At 49.6% G+C, this 16839-nt stretch overlaps 1 protein-coding gene across 1 annotated transcript in view; it reads left to right on the plus strand.

Moving 5' to 3' along the window:
* The first annotated feature begins 451 nt into the window (after nt 1-451).
* The window catches only part of nr1d1 (nuclear receptor subfamily 1, group d, member 1), a 34134-nt gene continuing 17746 nt past the window's right edge, over nt 452-16839 (plus strand). Inside the window, exons 1-2 of the mRNA XM_060848620.1 lie at nt 452-1038; nt 16334-16612. Coding sequence (XP_060704603.1) covers nt 1020-1038; nt 16334-16612 — 298 coding nt within the window. The 5' untranslated portion in view covers nt 452-1019. The remainder of the gene's footprint in view (nt 1039-16333; nt 16613-16839) is intronic.

The following is a 16839-nucleotide window of genomic DNA, read 5'->3' on the forward strand; positions in this document are numbered from 1 at the left end:
AACATTTATCTTGATAAAGATGGAAGAGCCGACCAAAAATAGTGGGATATTTTCCCTCCGAGTTCAAATCACAGCAGTAGGACTCAGATCAAAAGATGTTCGTGGAATCGTTTTGATTGCACTATTTTCGTAATATCTATGAGCAGCTGAAGTTTTCTTTTTGCATAGCACATGTGCAGTTCTGACCATGGGGTGGGGGGTGTAGAAATGCCAAGTGCGGATTCACCAACATTAACGCTAAAATATATCCAAAAGCAGCTCCCAGGTTGGGCATTCAGCTGAGAATTATTTACCTTTACTCCAACAGCACCAAATGCCAGTATTCGACGGTGAGCCAATCACAGCCCTCTGTACTTTGCCTGATCTCCGGGTCTCAATCAAAAAATTGGAAACAATAACTGCCTCCAATCAGAGAGCTTGTTTCATCTGCTGCTCGGCCTGTTCCACCGCAGTGTGTCTCCTTGCTGTAAGTAACTCTTCCTGTTGTGTCAGTGTACATGTCTTGCAGTCAGCAGCCGGCACTTGGCTGCCTTGTTGGAGGGGATTTGCAAAGGAGACCCTCTTGCTGTGCTGGAAGGCAGACTCCTATTTTCTTCGGTATATTGCATTCCTGCAGAGTACCGGACCTGGGCGAGGTGGTCTAAATCTATCTTGCCTCCCCCCCGCCCCCCCCTCTCGCTTCCCAAAACCTCTCCCCCGCCCCCGACCCCAACCAGGGGAAGATTGGACAGGACCGGTCAACAGTAGTGAAGGTTGTCTTCTTAGCTGCAACTGGGCTGCGGGAATTTTGTCCCCTACGGCAGGATTTTAGCACCTCCGTCAGGAACTGTGCAAAAACAAAAACTGCACTGACAAGCAGAAACTCCTGGCTCAAAACAGCAACTCAACAACTCCTGCCCAACACGCAAGATCGAGCAGCCAAAACAGGACGCTGCAGGCAAATTGCCCAGCAGTTTGCAAGCCGCTTGGAAGTAGTTCGTTGACAGTAGAAGGATCAAAAATCCCGAAGGAAGATAGTTATGGATTCCAACAACACAGGTATGAAAAACACCCATTTTTAGATAAAAGAGAAAACGATACATTGTGTTACTTTAAAAGTGTGTCAGAGCCATTTAACTCCTGCTAGTTATGTTCCTGAAGTGAGGATACCTTTGAAAATATGTTTTTTTAAAGCACCATTTTGACATAGTCACTGTGATATGTTTTGATAGCACAAATTGGGGTTTGCTGTGTAACTCGCTAGCATAAGCCGGGTTGTGTTAGAGTTGGTCATTAATGTTTTCAATTCGCTGGTGTTTGAAGTCAGATCTCTCTGATTAGAATTCCTCGACATCTGTACAAACCTTACAGGACGTGTTGGCCTACATCAGTATTATCTCGTCCAGTTTTCCCATTGCAATGATTACTTAGATAGTCGCCGCCACTGTTTATGAGATAACTCGGCTGTATTTTGCCAGCGGGATCAGCTATTAATAGGGATTCACATTTTTATATCTCTAGTTCCAGAGAGCAAAATGTGTTGTTGGCTGACATTTCTGTGTTGGTGTCACCGAGATATAATTCTAGTGCAGTCTTAACCCTCCACGAATAGTTCTGATTAGTTCTTATTTTGAAGTGTTCTGTGTTTTAAGAGGTGACAGCTCGATTCTAGTGTGACTGGGATCTTACTGTACCTCGTCCTGTCTCTCGCATTCCCCCCCCCTTCCCCCCACCCCACTCCACACCAACCCGTGTTGATTTTTCCAAAGCTCATAAAGTAGGTCACATCCTGAGTGAGGTGCAAGTTATTTTGCAGATACTCACATGGATGTTGCTTCCTAGCCATGTGCACCTTCTGTTTGTTACTCCTCCTCTTCCCACAAGGCGGGGGGTGGGGTCGATTACCTCAGGGTGGTTGGTGTGCAGTGCAGAGTGATCCTAGCGGTTACCGTTTAATTTCCCACACTTGCTTCAGGTCGCCATGAGGGTGTTGTGACCGTCTGTTTAAAACGCCACTGGTTCCCTAATAAGACAGCAGCCTTGTAGGGCTATGGGACACTTACTTGTTTTATATTTATTAGATAAACATGGTTCTCACAAGCCAGTCTGTTTAGCTGCTGACGTAACGTCCAACGATAGAGGCTCAAGAAGATGCATTTCTCAACCTCCACATGATTTGTGACACATTCATTCACCCCCCCCCCCAATAGTACAGCAGTTTAGAAGTATTGAACAAGAAACTTTCTGTTGATGCTATTGTACATTTCTGGAGCAGGTGGGACTTGAACCAAGGTCTCCTGCCTCAGAGATAGGGACACTACCGCTGCCCACAAGCGTCCCAAGTGCTGCACTTTTAAAAGCTAAACTGCCTTCACAAAATTAAGGTCAGATAAACCACCAAGCACACTTAATTTGCAACTTGGGTTTACAGTGTGGCATTTGATTAAGTAAACCTTATTAAATTTGTGTAATATAGAAAATTAGCGTAATTTTCTCTACAGCGTGCCAGTGGTTTGAAGTAAATTAGTTCGGGACATTGTTGGAAATTGAATTTTCAGTTAGTTTGCTCGTCGTTAAGAAAAAGTAGTTAATTATACAGGGTGTAATTTAGAGTTAGTCATATTTGCCTTACGTTGAGATCGAGCAAAGCTCCATTCAGTCGATTCGGTTGTGTCCCCAACTGGCACTGGACAAATGTGAGGGGTCAGTCTGATTAGATACAGGCTTGGATAAACTTCCCCTGCAAACCTGCCCCGTCAATTTTCACTTGGCGCTGCAAACCAGAATTCCAGTGGGAGGAAGAGGAGGTGTGAACAAAACTTTTATGTCAATTTGCAACCTTAAAGAAGAACCCTGACATTGTGTTCAGCATGGGCGTTCGTGAGAATAGAAACATTTCTGAGATCGCAGCAAATAGTTGCGTTAACTATAGTCAGACACATATCTGGGGCAGGTGGGAGTTGAATGCAGACCTTCTGGCCTAGAGGAAGAGACACTGCCAACTGTGTCACGAGAAGCGTTAAAAGCTGGCGGGAGAGGGGAATATTGTTGTGTTGCAGCACACTGCAGCTCGGATCTCTTGGTTTATATTTATCGAGGGGTGTTTTGTCCAATTCACGGCATCCGGCGCCTCCACAGTTAACCGCGTTGTTGGACTGTGTGTTTGCTGTCAGCACTGGCAGCCTGTCATGCGGCAGTAATCCAGGTCAGGAGGCGGGCAATGTGCCACCTGACCACCCCTTGTTATTTGAAGGCCGTCCCTGAGACTGGGCTTTGGGCGGAATGGTGGGGGGGGGGTGACTTCAGTCGGGTGATGGTAGCACTTTCTGAAGCCCGACTGGAGAGTCGAAATGGACACAGAGATCAGGAAAAAAAACTAGGTCAAAGGGGCGGGAGAACTGAAGAATAACTATATTAAAAAAAGGTGCGGATAGTTTCCCCTGTGCAGCGGTATCTTTGTTAGTCTCTGTTTTATTCCTACTTCTGGGGACATGGTCTTCAGGAAGTGGTTAATTAAGAGTTAGGAAAAGATACTCCTTCACCCCCTCACTCCCCACACGTGTTCCCTCTTTCTTCACACCCGCCCCTCCTTTTCCTCTTCTCTCAAACCTCCTTCCCTCACCTCCCCAAATCCCTTCAGTGGCCTTCAAACCACTCCCCACCTCCCTCCCATCTCCTTTCCCTCCACCTCCGCCTCCCCCTCCACACTCACTTCCCCATTCCCCTTCCCTACCTCTCACTCCCCTACCCTAACCAGCAGCCTCCCACCCCTCACCTATCCCCTACCCCCCCCCACTCTCATCCCACGACCCTCCTTCCCTTCCCACGCGCCGCCCTTCACCCTCACCACTGCCAACCCCTTCCCGTACCAATACTCACCCCCCACCCACTCGCTCCCCTTCGCCTCCCCATCCACTCCCCTACACCTTCCTCTGCCCCTCCGCCTTTCCCCTCCCTCTCCCCATTCCCTCTTCCCCTCCCCCTCCCCTTCCCCTCCCCCTCCCCCTCCCCCCTTCCCCTCCCCCTCCCCCCTTCCCCTCCCCCTCCCCCTCCCCCCTTCCCCTCCCCCTCCCCCCTTCCCCTCCCCCTCCCCCCTTCCCCTTCCCCTCCCCTCCCCTCCCCCTCCCCATTCCCCCTCACTCTTCCCCCCTCCCACCCCCCTCGCCGTCCCCCTCGCCCCTCCCCTTCCCATTCCTCTTCCCCCTCCCCATCCCCTTCCCCCTCTCCCCTCCCCTTCCCCCTCTCCCCTCCCCTCCCCCCTCCCCTCCCCTTCACCCTCCCCCCTCCCCTCCCCTTCACCCTCCCCCTCCTCCTTCCCCTCCCCCTCCTCCTTCCCCTCCTCCTTCCCCCTCCCCTTCCCCGCTCTCCCTCCTTCCCCCTCCCCTTTCCCACTTCCCCCTCCCCCTTCCCACTTCCCCCTCCCCCTTCCCACTTCCCCCTCCCCTTCCCACTTCCCCCTCCCCTTCCCACTTCCCCCTCCCCTTCCCACTTCCCCCTCCCACTTCCCCCTCCCCCTTGCCCTTCCCCCTTCCCCTCCCCTTCCCCCTTCCCCCCGCCCTCCCCCTCCCCCTTCCCCCCGCCCTCCCCCTCCCCCCTCCCCCCTCCCCTTTCCCATTACCCCTCCCCCTCCCCCTTTCCCATTCCCCCTTTCCCCGCCCCTTCCCCACTACCAACCCCTTCCCATACCAATACTCATCCCCCATCCACTCCCTACACCCTCCTCTGACCCACCCCCTCCTCCCCCCCTCCTCCACCCTCCCCTCCACTCTCCCCTTCACCTCCACTCTCCCCTTCACCTCTCCCCCTTCCTCCCCTGCACCTCTCCCCCTCCCCCCCTCCTCCCCTTCCCCTCTCTCCCCTCCCCTTCCCCCCTCCCCTCCCCTTCCCCCTTCCCCTCCCATTCCCTCTTCCTCTCCCATTTTCCCTTCTCCTTCCACCCCTTCCCCTTCCTCCCCTCCCCTTCATCCCCCTTCCTCCCCCTTTCCTCCCCTCCTTCCCTCTTCCTTCCCCCTCCCCAGCCCCTCCCTCCCCTCCCCCCTCCTCCTCCCCTCCCCCTCCCCCCTCTTCCCCTACTCCCCCTTCCTCCCCTCCCTCTCCTCCCCTTCCCCCCTCCTCCCTCCCCTACCTCCCCCTCGCCTACATCCCCCTCCCCTACCTCCCCCTCCCCTACCTCCCCGCCCCTCCCTTCCCCTCCCCTCCCCTCTCCTCCCTTCCCTTCCCTCTCCTCCCTTCCCTTCCCTCCCCTCCACCATCCTCCCCCTCCCTTCCTCCCCTTCCCTCTCATTCCCTCTTCCTCTCCCATTCCCCCTTTCCCCGCCCCTTCCCCATTCCCAACCCCCTCCCTCCCCACTACCAACCCCTTCCCATACCAATACTCATCCCCCATCCACTCCCTACACCCTCCTCTGACCCACCCCCTCCTCCCCCCTCCTCCACCCTCCCCTTCACCTCTCCCCCTTCCTCCCCTGCACCTCTCCACCTCCCCCTCCTCCCTTTCCCCTCTCTCCCCTTCCTCCCTCCCCCACCGCCTCCTCCCCATCCCTCCCCTCCCCCTCCCTCCCCTCCCCCTTCCCCTCCCTCCCCTCCCCCTTCCCCTCCCTCCCCTCCCCCTTCCCCTCCCTCTTCCCCTCCCATTCCCTCTTCCTCTCCCATTCCCCCTTCTCCTTCCACCCCTTCCCCTTCCTCCCCCTTCCTCCCCCTTTCCTCCCCTCCTTCCCTCTTCCTTCCCCCTCCCCAGCCCCTCCCTCTCCTCCCCCTCCTCCTCTTCCCCTACTCTCCCTTCCTCCCCCTCTCCTCCCATTCCCCCTCCCCTTCCTCCTCCCCTCCCTTCCCTTCCCTCCCCTCCCCTCCACCATCCTCCCCCTCCCTTCCTCCCCTTCCCCCTCATTCCCTCTTCCTCTCCCATTCCCCCTTCCCCTCCCCCTTCCCTTCCACCCTTTCCCTTCCTCCCCTTCATCCCCTCCCTCACTCTTCCTCCCCCTCCCCATTCCCCCCTCCCCCTCCCCATTCCCCCTCCCCCTCTTCCCCTACTCCCCCTTCCTCCCCTCCCTCTCCTCCCCTTCCCCCCTCCCCTTACTCCCCCCTCCTCCCTCCCCTACCTCCCCCTCCCCTACATCCCCCTCCCCTACATCCCCCTCCCCTACCTCCCCCTCCCCAACCTCCCCGCCCCTCCCTTCCCCTCCCCTCCCCTCTCCTCCCTTCCCTTCCCTCTCCTCCCTTCCCTCCCCTCCACCATCCTCCCCCTCCCTTCCTCCCCTTCCCTCTCATTCCCTCTTCCTCTCCCATTCCCCCTTTCCCCGCCCCTTCCCCATTCCCAACCCCCTCCCTCCCCACTACCAACCCCTTCCCATACCAATACACATCCCCCATCCACTCCCTACACCCTCCTCTGACCCACCCCCTCCTCCCCCCTCCTCCACCCTCCCCTCCACTCTCCCCTTCACCTCTCCCCCTTCCTCCCCTGCACCTCTCCACCTCCCCCTCCTCCCTTTCCCCTCTCTCCCCTTCCTCCCTCCCCCACCGCCTCCTCCCCATCCCTCCCCTCCCCCTTCCCCTCCCTCCCCTCCCCCTTCCCCTCCCTCCCCTCCCCCTTCCCCTCCCTCCCCTCCCCCTTCCCCTCCCTCTTCCCCTCCCATTCCCTCTTCCTCTCCCATTCCCCCTTCTCCTTCCACCCCTTCCCCTTCCTCCCCCTTCCTCCCCCTTTCCTCCCCTCCTTCCCTCTTCCTTCCCCCTCCCTCCCCTCCCCCTCCTCCTCTCCTCCCCCTCCTCCTCTTCCCCTACTCTCCCTTCCTCCCCCTCTCCTCCCATTCCCCCCTCCCCTTCCTCCTCCCCTCCCTTCCCTTCCCTCCCCTCCCCTCCACCATCCTCCCCCTCCCTTCCTCCCCTTCCCCCTCATTCCCTCTTCCTCTCCCATTCCCCATTCCCCTCCCCCTTCCCTTCCACCATTTCCCTTCCTCCCCTTCATCCCCTCCCTCCCTCTTCCTCCCCCTCCCCATTCCCCCCTCCCCCTCCCCATTCCCCCTCCTCCTCTTCCCCTACTCCCCTTCCCCCGTCCCCCTCCCCCCTTATTCCCCTTTCTCCCCCACTCCTCCCCCTCTCCCTCCCCTCCACTTCTCCCCCTCCTTCCCTCTCCCCTCCTCCTTCACCACTCCTTCGCCTCCCCCCTCCACCACCCCTTTCTCTCCTCCCCTCCCCACACCTTCCCCTCCCCCCACATCTTCCCCCTCCTCTCCCCTCCCCCACACCTTCCCCCTCCTCTCCCCTCCCCACACCTTCTCCCTCCCTACACCTTCCCCTCCTCTCCCCATCTTCAACCTCCCCCTCCCCATCTCGCCCTTCCCTCTACCCTTCCTCTTCCCGCTTCCCTCTCCTCTCCTCCACTTCCCCCTCCCCCCCACTCCTTCCCCACCTCTCCCCCCACCCACAGCCCATCTTTTCAGCCCCACACCCCTCTTTCCAGTTGGAATACCATGCATGTATATTTCCTGGAAGAGTTTATTAGATCCTGGATGTGCAGGTCACTGTCTGGATCAGCATTTGTTGTCCATCCCTAACCACCCAAAAGGCAGTTTAGAGTCACATTGCTGTGGGTGAGGACTCACAGACTGCCCTTTCTGAAAGAGCATCAGAGAACTAGATGGAAATCAACAATTGTGCTCGGTCACCATTTGGGCAGCTTCCCAGAACAGAATTTTTAACAAACGGTACAGGTGAATGGTGCTGGTGACATTTCCCTCAATGGGGAGGGGACCCAGCTACAGTGAGTCATCTTCCTTTCATTTGCCTAACAACATGCATCTTTCTCTGAAGCCGGGGGTGGTCCCGTTGCTGAGACACGCGAGTTTGCGGCCAACACGTGGATCAGCCCGTGACTCAACCCCTAGAAATGCTATTAATATCCTCGACTCAGGAATAACCTTTCTCCACTGGGTACCGGGAGAGCGAGGCAATGTGCGGCATTGCTGTTTATTACATAAACGCACTGTGCTGCCTGAGCCCTGGAAAGCTGTAAATTAAACAGAGGGCGGCGTTTGGGTTACACCAGCGTTCATGGTAAACGTGTACCTGAGCCCTGACCCGTGTGACTGGCTCATTTCCCTCCAGATTGACTCCCTGACTAATATTTCACGACTCATTTGCAGATCCAGTAGATCTCTGGGCATTGACACTCAGAAAGCATTGACGACTAAACCAACCAGAAATTGCTGGAGAAACTCAACAGATCACTTAGCACTGCTGCCTCATAGCGCCAGGGTCCCAGGTTCGATTCCAGCCTCGGGCAATGTATGTGTGGAGTGTGCACATTCTCCCCGTGTCTGCGTGGGTTTGCTCTGGTTTCCTCCCACAGTCACAAAGATGACTGGTGAATTGGCCATAGTGTTAGGTGGATTAGTCAGAAGGAAATGGGTCCGGGTGGGTTGTTCTTCGGAGGGTCAGTGTGGACTTGTTGGGTAGAAGGGCCTGTTTCCACACTGTAGGATAATCTAAATCTGGCAGCATATGTAAAGAGAGAGAAGCAGAGTTAATTTTGGGACCATGATCCTTCCTTATAATTATAATTTCATTGAATGCTTTTCAGGCAGAGCTAGACGGTCTCTTGACTAACAAGATAGTAAATGGGTGCCTGGGGTCAGCAGAGAATACTCACAATAATCCTCCCAGCCATTCGTAAGCATTTTGTACTATTTTCCTGTGATCTAACATTGATGGATTTTGTACCATTAAGGGGAAGAGTCACCCATTATAAACATAGAATACTGTTTCACTGTTGCTGCAATATAGATTGCTATGTAGGGTGTGGTACAAACTACACAAAGGAGTAAGGCAATATCAGAGAATCCCTTTGAAGAGCATTCATGTTGACTTGTCATCTCATTGATTGCCAGAGGAGCCCTGATGGGCCGATTGGTCTGCTTCTTCTGCTGGCCTTATGGACTTGGCAGGAAATTCAAATGGAGTGAGTCTCACTGGCAGGCATGTTCTGTGGAGATTCGGTTAAATGGAATTGGTGATGCCTGTTGAGGTCAAATAGCTGACCGACATTTCAAGTTAGGCTCATATCCAACATAGGATATAGTGTTTAATTGAAGTATTAACAAAAGTCTGCAACAAAACAATTCACTTTTTCTTATTATTAGTTTCAAGATATGCAGATCACTGTCTGGGTCAGCATGTGTTGTCCATCCCTAACCACCCAAAAGGCAGTTTAGAGTCACATTGCTGTGGGTTAGGAGTCACAGACTGCCCTTCTTAAAGGGCATCAGAGAACTAGACAGAAATCAACAATTGTGCTCGGTCACCATTTGGGCAGCTTCCCAGAACAGAATTTTTAAAAATCAAATTCCAATTTCCAAATTGTTGAACCTATGTCTCCAGGATATTAGGCTGAGTCACTGGATTGCTATTTTAGATACGGTACCATTGTGCCAGCATCTGCCAAGCATGGACAATACTAGTACAAGAGAATGTGTTTTGCGATGCTTTGGGGTGATTGGAATGATTCACATTGGTAGAAGATTCAGATTTGTATCCACAGCTTCCCATATACCGGTACAGGTATAGCAGTCTCACTGCAATTCAAAGTGGGTTAAATTAGTAATGTGCTGAAAATGTGTTGCTGGAAAAGCGCAGCAGATCAGGCAGCATCCAAGGAGCAGGAGAGTCGACGTTTCAGTCATGAGCCATTCCTGAAGAAGGGCTTATGCCAGAAACATCGACTCTCCTGCTTCTTGGATGCTGCCTGACCTGCTGCGCTTTTCCAGCAACACATTTTCAGCTCTGATCTCCAGCATCTGCAGCCCTCACTTTCTCCTAAATTAGTAATGTGTCTGGAGAAGAGGGGTCAGTGGCTCAGAGAATTGGCTGCTCCCTCAGTAAAACCCCATCTAAACTATCCTGCACCCTCATCATTTCACCTTTGACTAGACTCAATCCAGATAAGTTGAATTCAAACCAAAGGCTATAGTTCTTAGAGAAATGATTTTGACACAATATTTGAAGGTGAGAGGAGAAAGATTTAAAAGACACCTAAGGGGCAACTTTTTGCACACAGTGGGTGGTTGATATGTGGAATGAACCGCCTGAGGAAGTGGTTGGTCCAGGTACAGTTCCAACATTTAAAAGACATTTGGACAGGTACATGAGTAGGAAAGGTGTAGAGGAATGTGGCAAGTGCAGGCAAATGAGACTAATTCAGCTTGGGAATATAGCCACTATGGACTAGTTGGACTAAAGGACCTGTTCCCATGCTGTATAAATCTATCTCATGAATAATACTATGCTGACTAGGTTAGAGCCGCAGCACAAACAATGGAATTGCACTAACATGTCAACAGCAGTTGAAGGAAATGATAAAGGTGATGCTCAAAACATAAATGCCACATGGAGCAGTGAGAGTGACTTTTCTGATTCTTGTGACATTGTAGATGTTAAGCCTCTGCTAAATTACTGTTCCCTGTGTGCAAATAGCCCTCTGGGTACATTGCCTACACAGTCATTCTGCATGGGATTTCAATTGAGAGTAGGCCATCTAGCCCTGAGTCTGGTCTACCATTCAATATGAACATACCTGTAGCCTCAACTCCATTCCTGCCTGCACCACCCCTCCCAAACTTTAGACTCCTTTCTCTATCAAAAATCTGTCAAACTAAGCCCTGAATGAATTCAATGACCCAGGCTCTATTGATGTTCTGGGAGAGAGAGAATTGAAACTAATTCCGCAAATATCTCATCATTGTGATGTTAGCACAGACTCTTAAAGAAGTGAATTAAAGATCTTAAAGGCTTCGGCAGCAGATAGCTGGAGCTGCTTAAAAGAATGCAGGGCTGGAGGAGGTTGCGGACATAGGAAGGGGTGAGACCATTGAAGGATATGAACACACCGAGGAGAATTTTAAATTTAAGGTCTCTCCAGGCCAGGCCCAATGAGTGTCACAGAGCACAAGTGTAATAGATAAACGGGATGAGAATATAGGCAGTAGAATTTAGGTAAGCTCAGGTTTAGGAAAGCTGCAAGGTCGGAGGTCAGCTAGGGGACCACTGTGAGTAATTGAGCTGCAAGGTAATCAAGGCATGGATGAGGTTTTCAGCAGCAGAACAGCGAGCTTTGCACAAACCTCAAATACTCAAGTTTGCAGCCAAACCCAGTTTTGTGATGTGCCCCATAAAGTGTTTTGCTGCACTTTTGTTTTGCAGCAAATGAGCCTCAAACAGTTGGCAGCAATCCCAATGCTGAAACTGTAAACATGTAAGCCTTGGCACGGCTAAATAGGGTGCATGAGCTTTAATGTTCGGATTCAGGTTGGGATTTTGCAACGATGACCTGACATAATCTGAATCCTACAGTGATACGTGGGGGCCCTCAAAACTCCATCTCTGTTCACAGAAAACATAAATCAGATCAGGCAACATCTGCAGGCAAACATGTCAGGTCTCAAATGTCGATTTAGTGATTTCTGTTCCTCCACTGACGCTACTTGATCTGCAAAATAATTGTGATTTTTCCTGTTTTTGTTTTCAGACTTCCAGTGTTTGCAGTGCATCTGTGTCAATGCTGATTCTCCATTTTCTTTGGTTTAGACAGACTAATAACAGGACGCTGTTTAAACAGCAATAACTAGTTTTGGGTAATTTGTCGGTTGGGTTTTGGTTACTTTGTTGATTGGGTTAACTTCAAACCAAAAGCTTTAAAATTTATATCACAATCAATTTGTTTGCCAGTGCACTCCCATTCAAAGGAGAAAGCAGTCATGCCAAATCTTGTTCTGTGCTGTTTTTCCTGGGGCAGGTTTCATTGTTCCTGCCCTTCCTTCAAAGAATGGAAGTCAATTTTTGTGATTTGCAATTTTTGTTTTGTCCATTTTGTTCTTCCTCTATTGATGGTGTTGACTGTTTTATGTGGTTATAGTTTCCCATGACAGTGGGCAATTCATTGATATCTTCCCCACATTGGCCATGATATAGTGCTTTAACATTTGGTTTAACATTTACTGCCTCTGTAGTTCTGTTGCCTGAACATCAACATCTGCTCAGTAGCCCGCTATCTTTATGCTACCAGACCTAGAAAGCTATTTCATGCTTTAAGTTTGTGAAAGTAAGGGTCAACTGACTCATCAATATGGATAATTGGGAACCAAACTATAGAAGCAGTAAGTAAAGGATCTTTACAGGAAGTGGCCAAATGTTACTTGGTCACGGAAGGCACCACCGATAAGTATGGTAACATCCTCATTTGATAAAGTCATAGAGATGTGCAGCATGGACACAGACCTTTCGGTCCAACTTGTCCTTGCCAACTTAATCTAGTCTCATTTGCCAGCACTTGACCCATATCCCTCTAAACCCTTCCTACTCATATACCCATCCAGATGCCTTGTAAATGTTGCAATTGTACCAGCCTCCACCACTTCCTCTGGCAGCTCATTCCATCCACCCATCACCCTTTGCGTGAAAATGTTACCCCTTAGGTCTCTTATATATCTTTCCCCCTCACCCTAAACCTATGCCCTCCAGTTCTGGACTCCCCCATCCCAGGGAAAACACTGTCTATTTACCCTATCCATGCCTCTCATGATTTTATAAACCTCTATGAGGTCACCTCTCAGCCTTCATGCTCCAGAGAAAACGGCCCCAGCCTACTCAGCCTCTCCCTATAGCTCAAATCCTCCAACCTTGGCAGCATCATTGTAAATCTTTTCTGAACTTTTCCAAGTTTCACAATATCCTTTCGATAGGATGGAGACCAGAATTGCACACAATATTCAAAAAGTGGCCTAACCAACATCCTGTACAGCCGCAACACGACCTCCCAACACTGATACTCAATGCGCTGATCAGTAAGGAAAACATACCAAACGCCTTCTTCACTATCCTATCTACCTGCGACTACTTTCAAGGAGCTATGAACCTGCACTCCAAGGTCTCTTTGTTCAGCAACACTTCCTAGGACCTTACTGTTAAGTGCTGAAAAATGTGTTGCAGGAAAAGCTCAGCAGGTCAGGCAGCATCCAACGAGCAGGGGAATCGACGTTTCGGGCATAAGGCCTTCTTCAGGAATGGAGCTCCTTGGATGCTGCCTGCCCTGCTGCGCTTTTCCAGCAACACATTTTTCAGCTCTGATCTTCAGCATCTGCAGTCATCCTCACTTTCTCCTTACCGTTAAGTGTATAAGTCCTGCTATAATTTACTTTCCCAAAATGCAGCACCTTGCATTTATCTGAATTAATCTCCATCTGCCACTTCTCAGCCCATTGGCCCATCTGATCAAGATCCCATTGTAATCTGAGGTAGCCTTCTTTGCTGACTAGTGCACCTCCAATTTTGGTGTTATCTGCAAACTTACTAAATTAAAACAATGACTGCAGATGCTGGAAACCAGATTCTGGATTAGTGGTGCTGGAAAAGCACAGCAGTTCAGGCAGCACCTGAGGAGCAGTAAAATCAAAACTGTTCCTCGGATGCTGCCTGAACTGCTGTGCTTTTCCAGCACCACTAATGCAACTTACAAACTTACTAACTATACCTCCTTTGTTCATATCCAAATCATTTATATAAATGACGAAAAGCAGTGGACCCAGCACCGATCCTTGTGGCAGTCCACTGGTCACAGGTCTCCAGTCTGAAAAACAAGACTCCACCACCACCGTCTTCTACCTTTCAGCCAGTTCTGTATCCAATTGGCTAGTTATCCCTGTATTCCATGGAATCTAACCTGGCTAACCAGTCTCCCGTGGGGAACCTTGTCGAAAGCCTTACTGAAGTTCATATAGATCACACCCACCATTGTGCCCTCATCAATCCTCTTTGTTACTTTTTCAAAAATCTCAATCAAGTTTGTGAGACATGATTTCCCACGCACAAAGCCATGTTAACTATCCCTAATCAGTCCTTGCCTTTCCAAATACATGTAAATCTTGTCCCTCAGGCTTCCCTCCAACAACTTGCCTACCACCAACATCAGGCTCACTGATCTGTAGTTCCCTGTCTTGTCCTTACCACCCTTCTTAAATAATGATACCATGTTAGCCAACCTCCAGTCTTCCGACACCTCACCTGTAACTATTGATGATACGGCCCAGCAATCACTTCCTTAGCTTCCCACAGAGTTCTAGGGTCCTGATCAGGTCCTGGGGATTTATCCACCTTTATGTGTTTCAAGACATCCAGCAATTCCTCCTATGTAATTTGGATACTTTTTAAGATGTCCCCATTTATTTCCCTACATTCTATATCTTCCATGTCCTTCTCCACAGTGAACACTGATGCAAAGTACTCATTTAGTATCTCCCCTATCTCCTGTGGCTCCACACAAAGGCCGCCTTGCTGATCCTTGAGGGTCTCTATTCGCTCCCTAGTTACCCTTTTGTCCTTTAACCCTATTTGCCAAAGCTATCTCATATCCCCTTTTTCCCCTCCTGATTTCCCTCTTAAGTATACTCCTACTGGCTTTAAGGATCCACTCAAACTCTCTTGTCTATACCTGACATATGCTTCCTTCTTTTTCTTAACCAAACCAAATTTCTCTAGCCTCCAGCATTCCCTATACCTACCAGCCTTTCCTTTCACCCTGACAGGAATATACTGTCTCTGGACTCTTGTTATTTCATCTCTGAAGACTTCCCATTCTCTAGCCATTCCTTTGCCTGCGATCATCTGCGCCCAATCAGCTTTTGAAAGTTCTTGCCTAATACCATCAGAATTAGCCTTCCTCCAATTTAGGACTTCAACTTTTAGATCTGGTCTATCCTTTTCCATCACTATTTTAAATCTAATAGAATTATGGTCACTGGCCCCAAAGTGCTCCCCCACTGACACCTCAGTCACTTGCCCTGTCTTATTTCCCAAGAGTAGGACAAGTTTTGCACCTTCTCTAGTAGGTACATCCACATACTGAATCAGAAAATTTTCTTGTACACTCTTAACAAATTCCTGTCCATCTAAACCCTTAACACTATGGTAATCCTAGTCTATGTTTGGAAGGTTAAAATCCCCTACCATAATTACCCTATTATTCTTACAGGTAACTGAAATCTCCTTACAAATTTGTTTCTCAATTTCCTGCTGACTATTTGGGGGGTCTATAATACAATCCCAGTAAGGTGATCATCCCTTTCTTATTTCTCAGTTCCACCTAACTAACTTCCCTGGATGTATTCTCTGGGAATATCCTCCCTCAGTACAGCTGTAATGCTACCCCTTATCAAAAATACCACTCCCCCTCCTCTCTTGCCTCCCTTTCTGAGCTTCCTATACCATTTGTATCCTGGAACATTAAGCTGCCAGTCCTGTTTCTGTAATTGCTATGATATCCCAGTCCCATGTTCCTAACCATGCCCTGAGTTCATCTGCCTTCCCTGTTAGACTTTTGTTTGAAATAGATGCAGTTTAATATATCAGTCCTACCTTGTTCTCTGCTTTGTCCCTGCCTGCCCTGACTGTTTGACTCGTTTCTTTTCTCAACTGTACCAGTCTCCGATTGATCTCTTTCCTCAGTATCTCCCTGGGACCCAACCGCACTCCTTACTAATTTAAATCCTCCCGAGCAGCTCTAGCAAATCTCCCTGCCAGTATAATAGTCCCCTTCCAATTCAGGTGCAATTCATCCTTTTTGTACAGGTCACTTCTACTCCAGAAGAATGATCCAATGATCCAAATGATCCAAAAATGTGAATCCTTCTCCCATACACCAGCTCTTCAGCCATGCCTTCATCTGCTCTATCCTCCCTTGTCTGAGAGTAAAATGTCCAGATAGGACCAGGGTCAGAGAGAACCTATTGGAGATCCACCATTTTCTGTCTTCCTGCTGGAAAAGAACATCCAAATGCAGGAACAAAGAATGTTGCTAAGTGTTTAACATACTGGGATCCATCCAGATTGATCCACCATACACATCATTTCAAGGGATCATTACCAGTGGGAGACCTGATAAGATGTTGAGTCCAATGTATTCCTACCCTCACTAGCTTGTAGCACTGGGAGTAATTCAGATATTACTACCCTCGAAGACCTCCTTTTTAAGTTGCTGCCTAACTTTCTGTATTCTCCCTTCAGAATCTCATCCTTTTCTTTTGAAAAAAACATGTGACTTGATAAACTAAAATGGTGTACTGAGAGCAGCGTGGACCTTGCAGCTGCTCGTGAGATTGCAGGCATTTTCCTAGATTTACTTCTAGATTTATTTCAGTTATTACATATCAGTAGTATAACATGACTAAGAAATATTTGGAGGCAGATGGGGTTAGTTTGGGATTATGATCAGCATGGACTGGTTGGACTGAAGGGTCTGTTTTCGTGCGGTGTGACTGTATGACTCTATAACTCTACTGTATATGCTTATTTTCCTATCATCCCATTGCAGGTGGAGTGATCACTTACATTGGACCAAACAGTACCTCTTCAAGTCCAGTACTGTTGTACAGTGATAATTCCAACAGCAGTTTCCAGTCTGTGTCTCAATCATGTTCCCCATTACCACCATCACCCAACAGTTCTGGCTCCCAGGATGGCAAACACTACAAGAGTAACTCTTCAGGATCCGGAGAGGATTGTCCAACCATCGGGCCATTCAGCAACCTGAAGCTTTCCACTGATGATGGGAACACCATTTCCACCACAAAAAATAGCTCCAGCATTACCAGTAAGTCATCCTAGTGTCTTTACTTCCTTCTGTTTGAGCTAATTCAATGGAATGGCCTCTCCATTTTCTCAATTAAAAAATGACTTTTAATTTATTCAGACAGTTAGATGTTGAAGTATAGTCACTTCAATCATTATGTTCTGCTATTTGAAGCTCTGTGAAAACCAGATGGTTTTTCTAGCTCGTTGTCCTTTTCTCTAAAAGAAACTGACATCTTAAGCTGTGCT

The sequence above is a fragment of the Hemiscyllium ocellatum genome, chromosome 32 (genome assembly GCF_020745735.1).
Source record: "Hemiscyllium ocellatum isolate sHemOce1 chromosome 32, sHemOce1.pat.X.cur, whole genome shotgun sequence".
NCBI lineage: Eukaryota > Metazoa > Chordata > Chondrichthyes > Orectolobiformes > Hemiscylliidae > Hemiscyllium > Hemiscyllium ocellatum.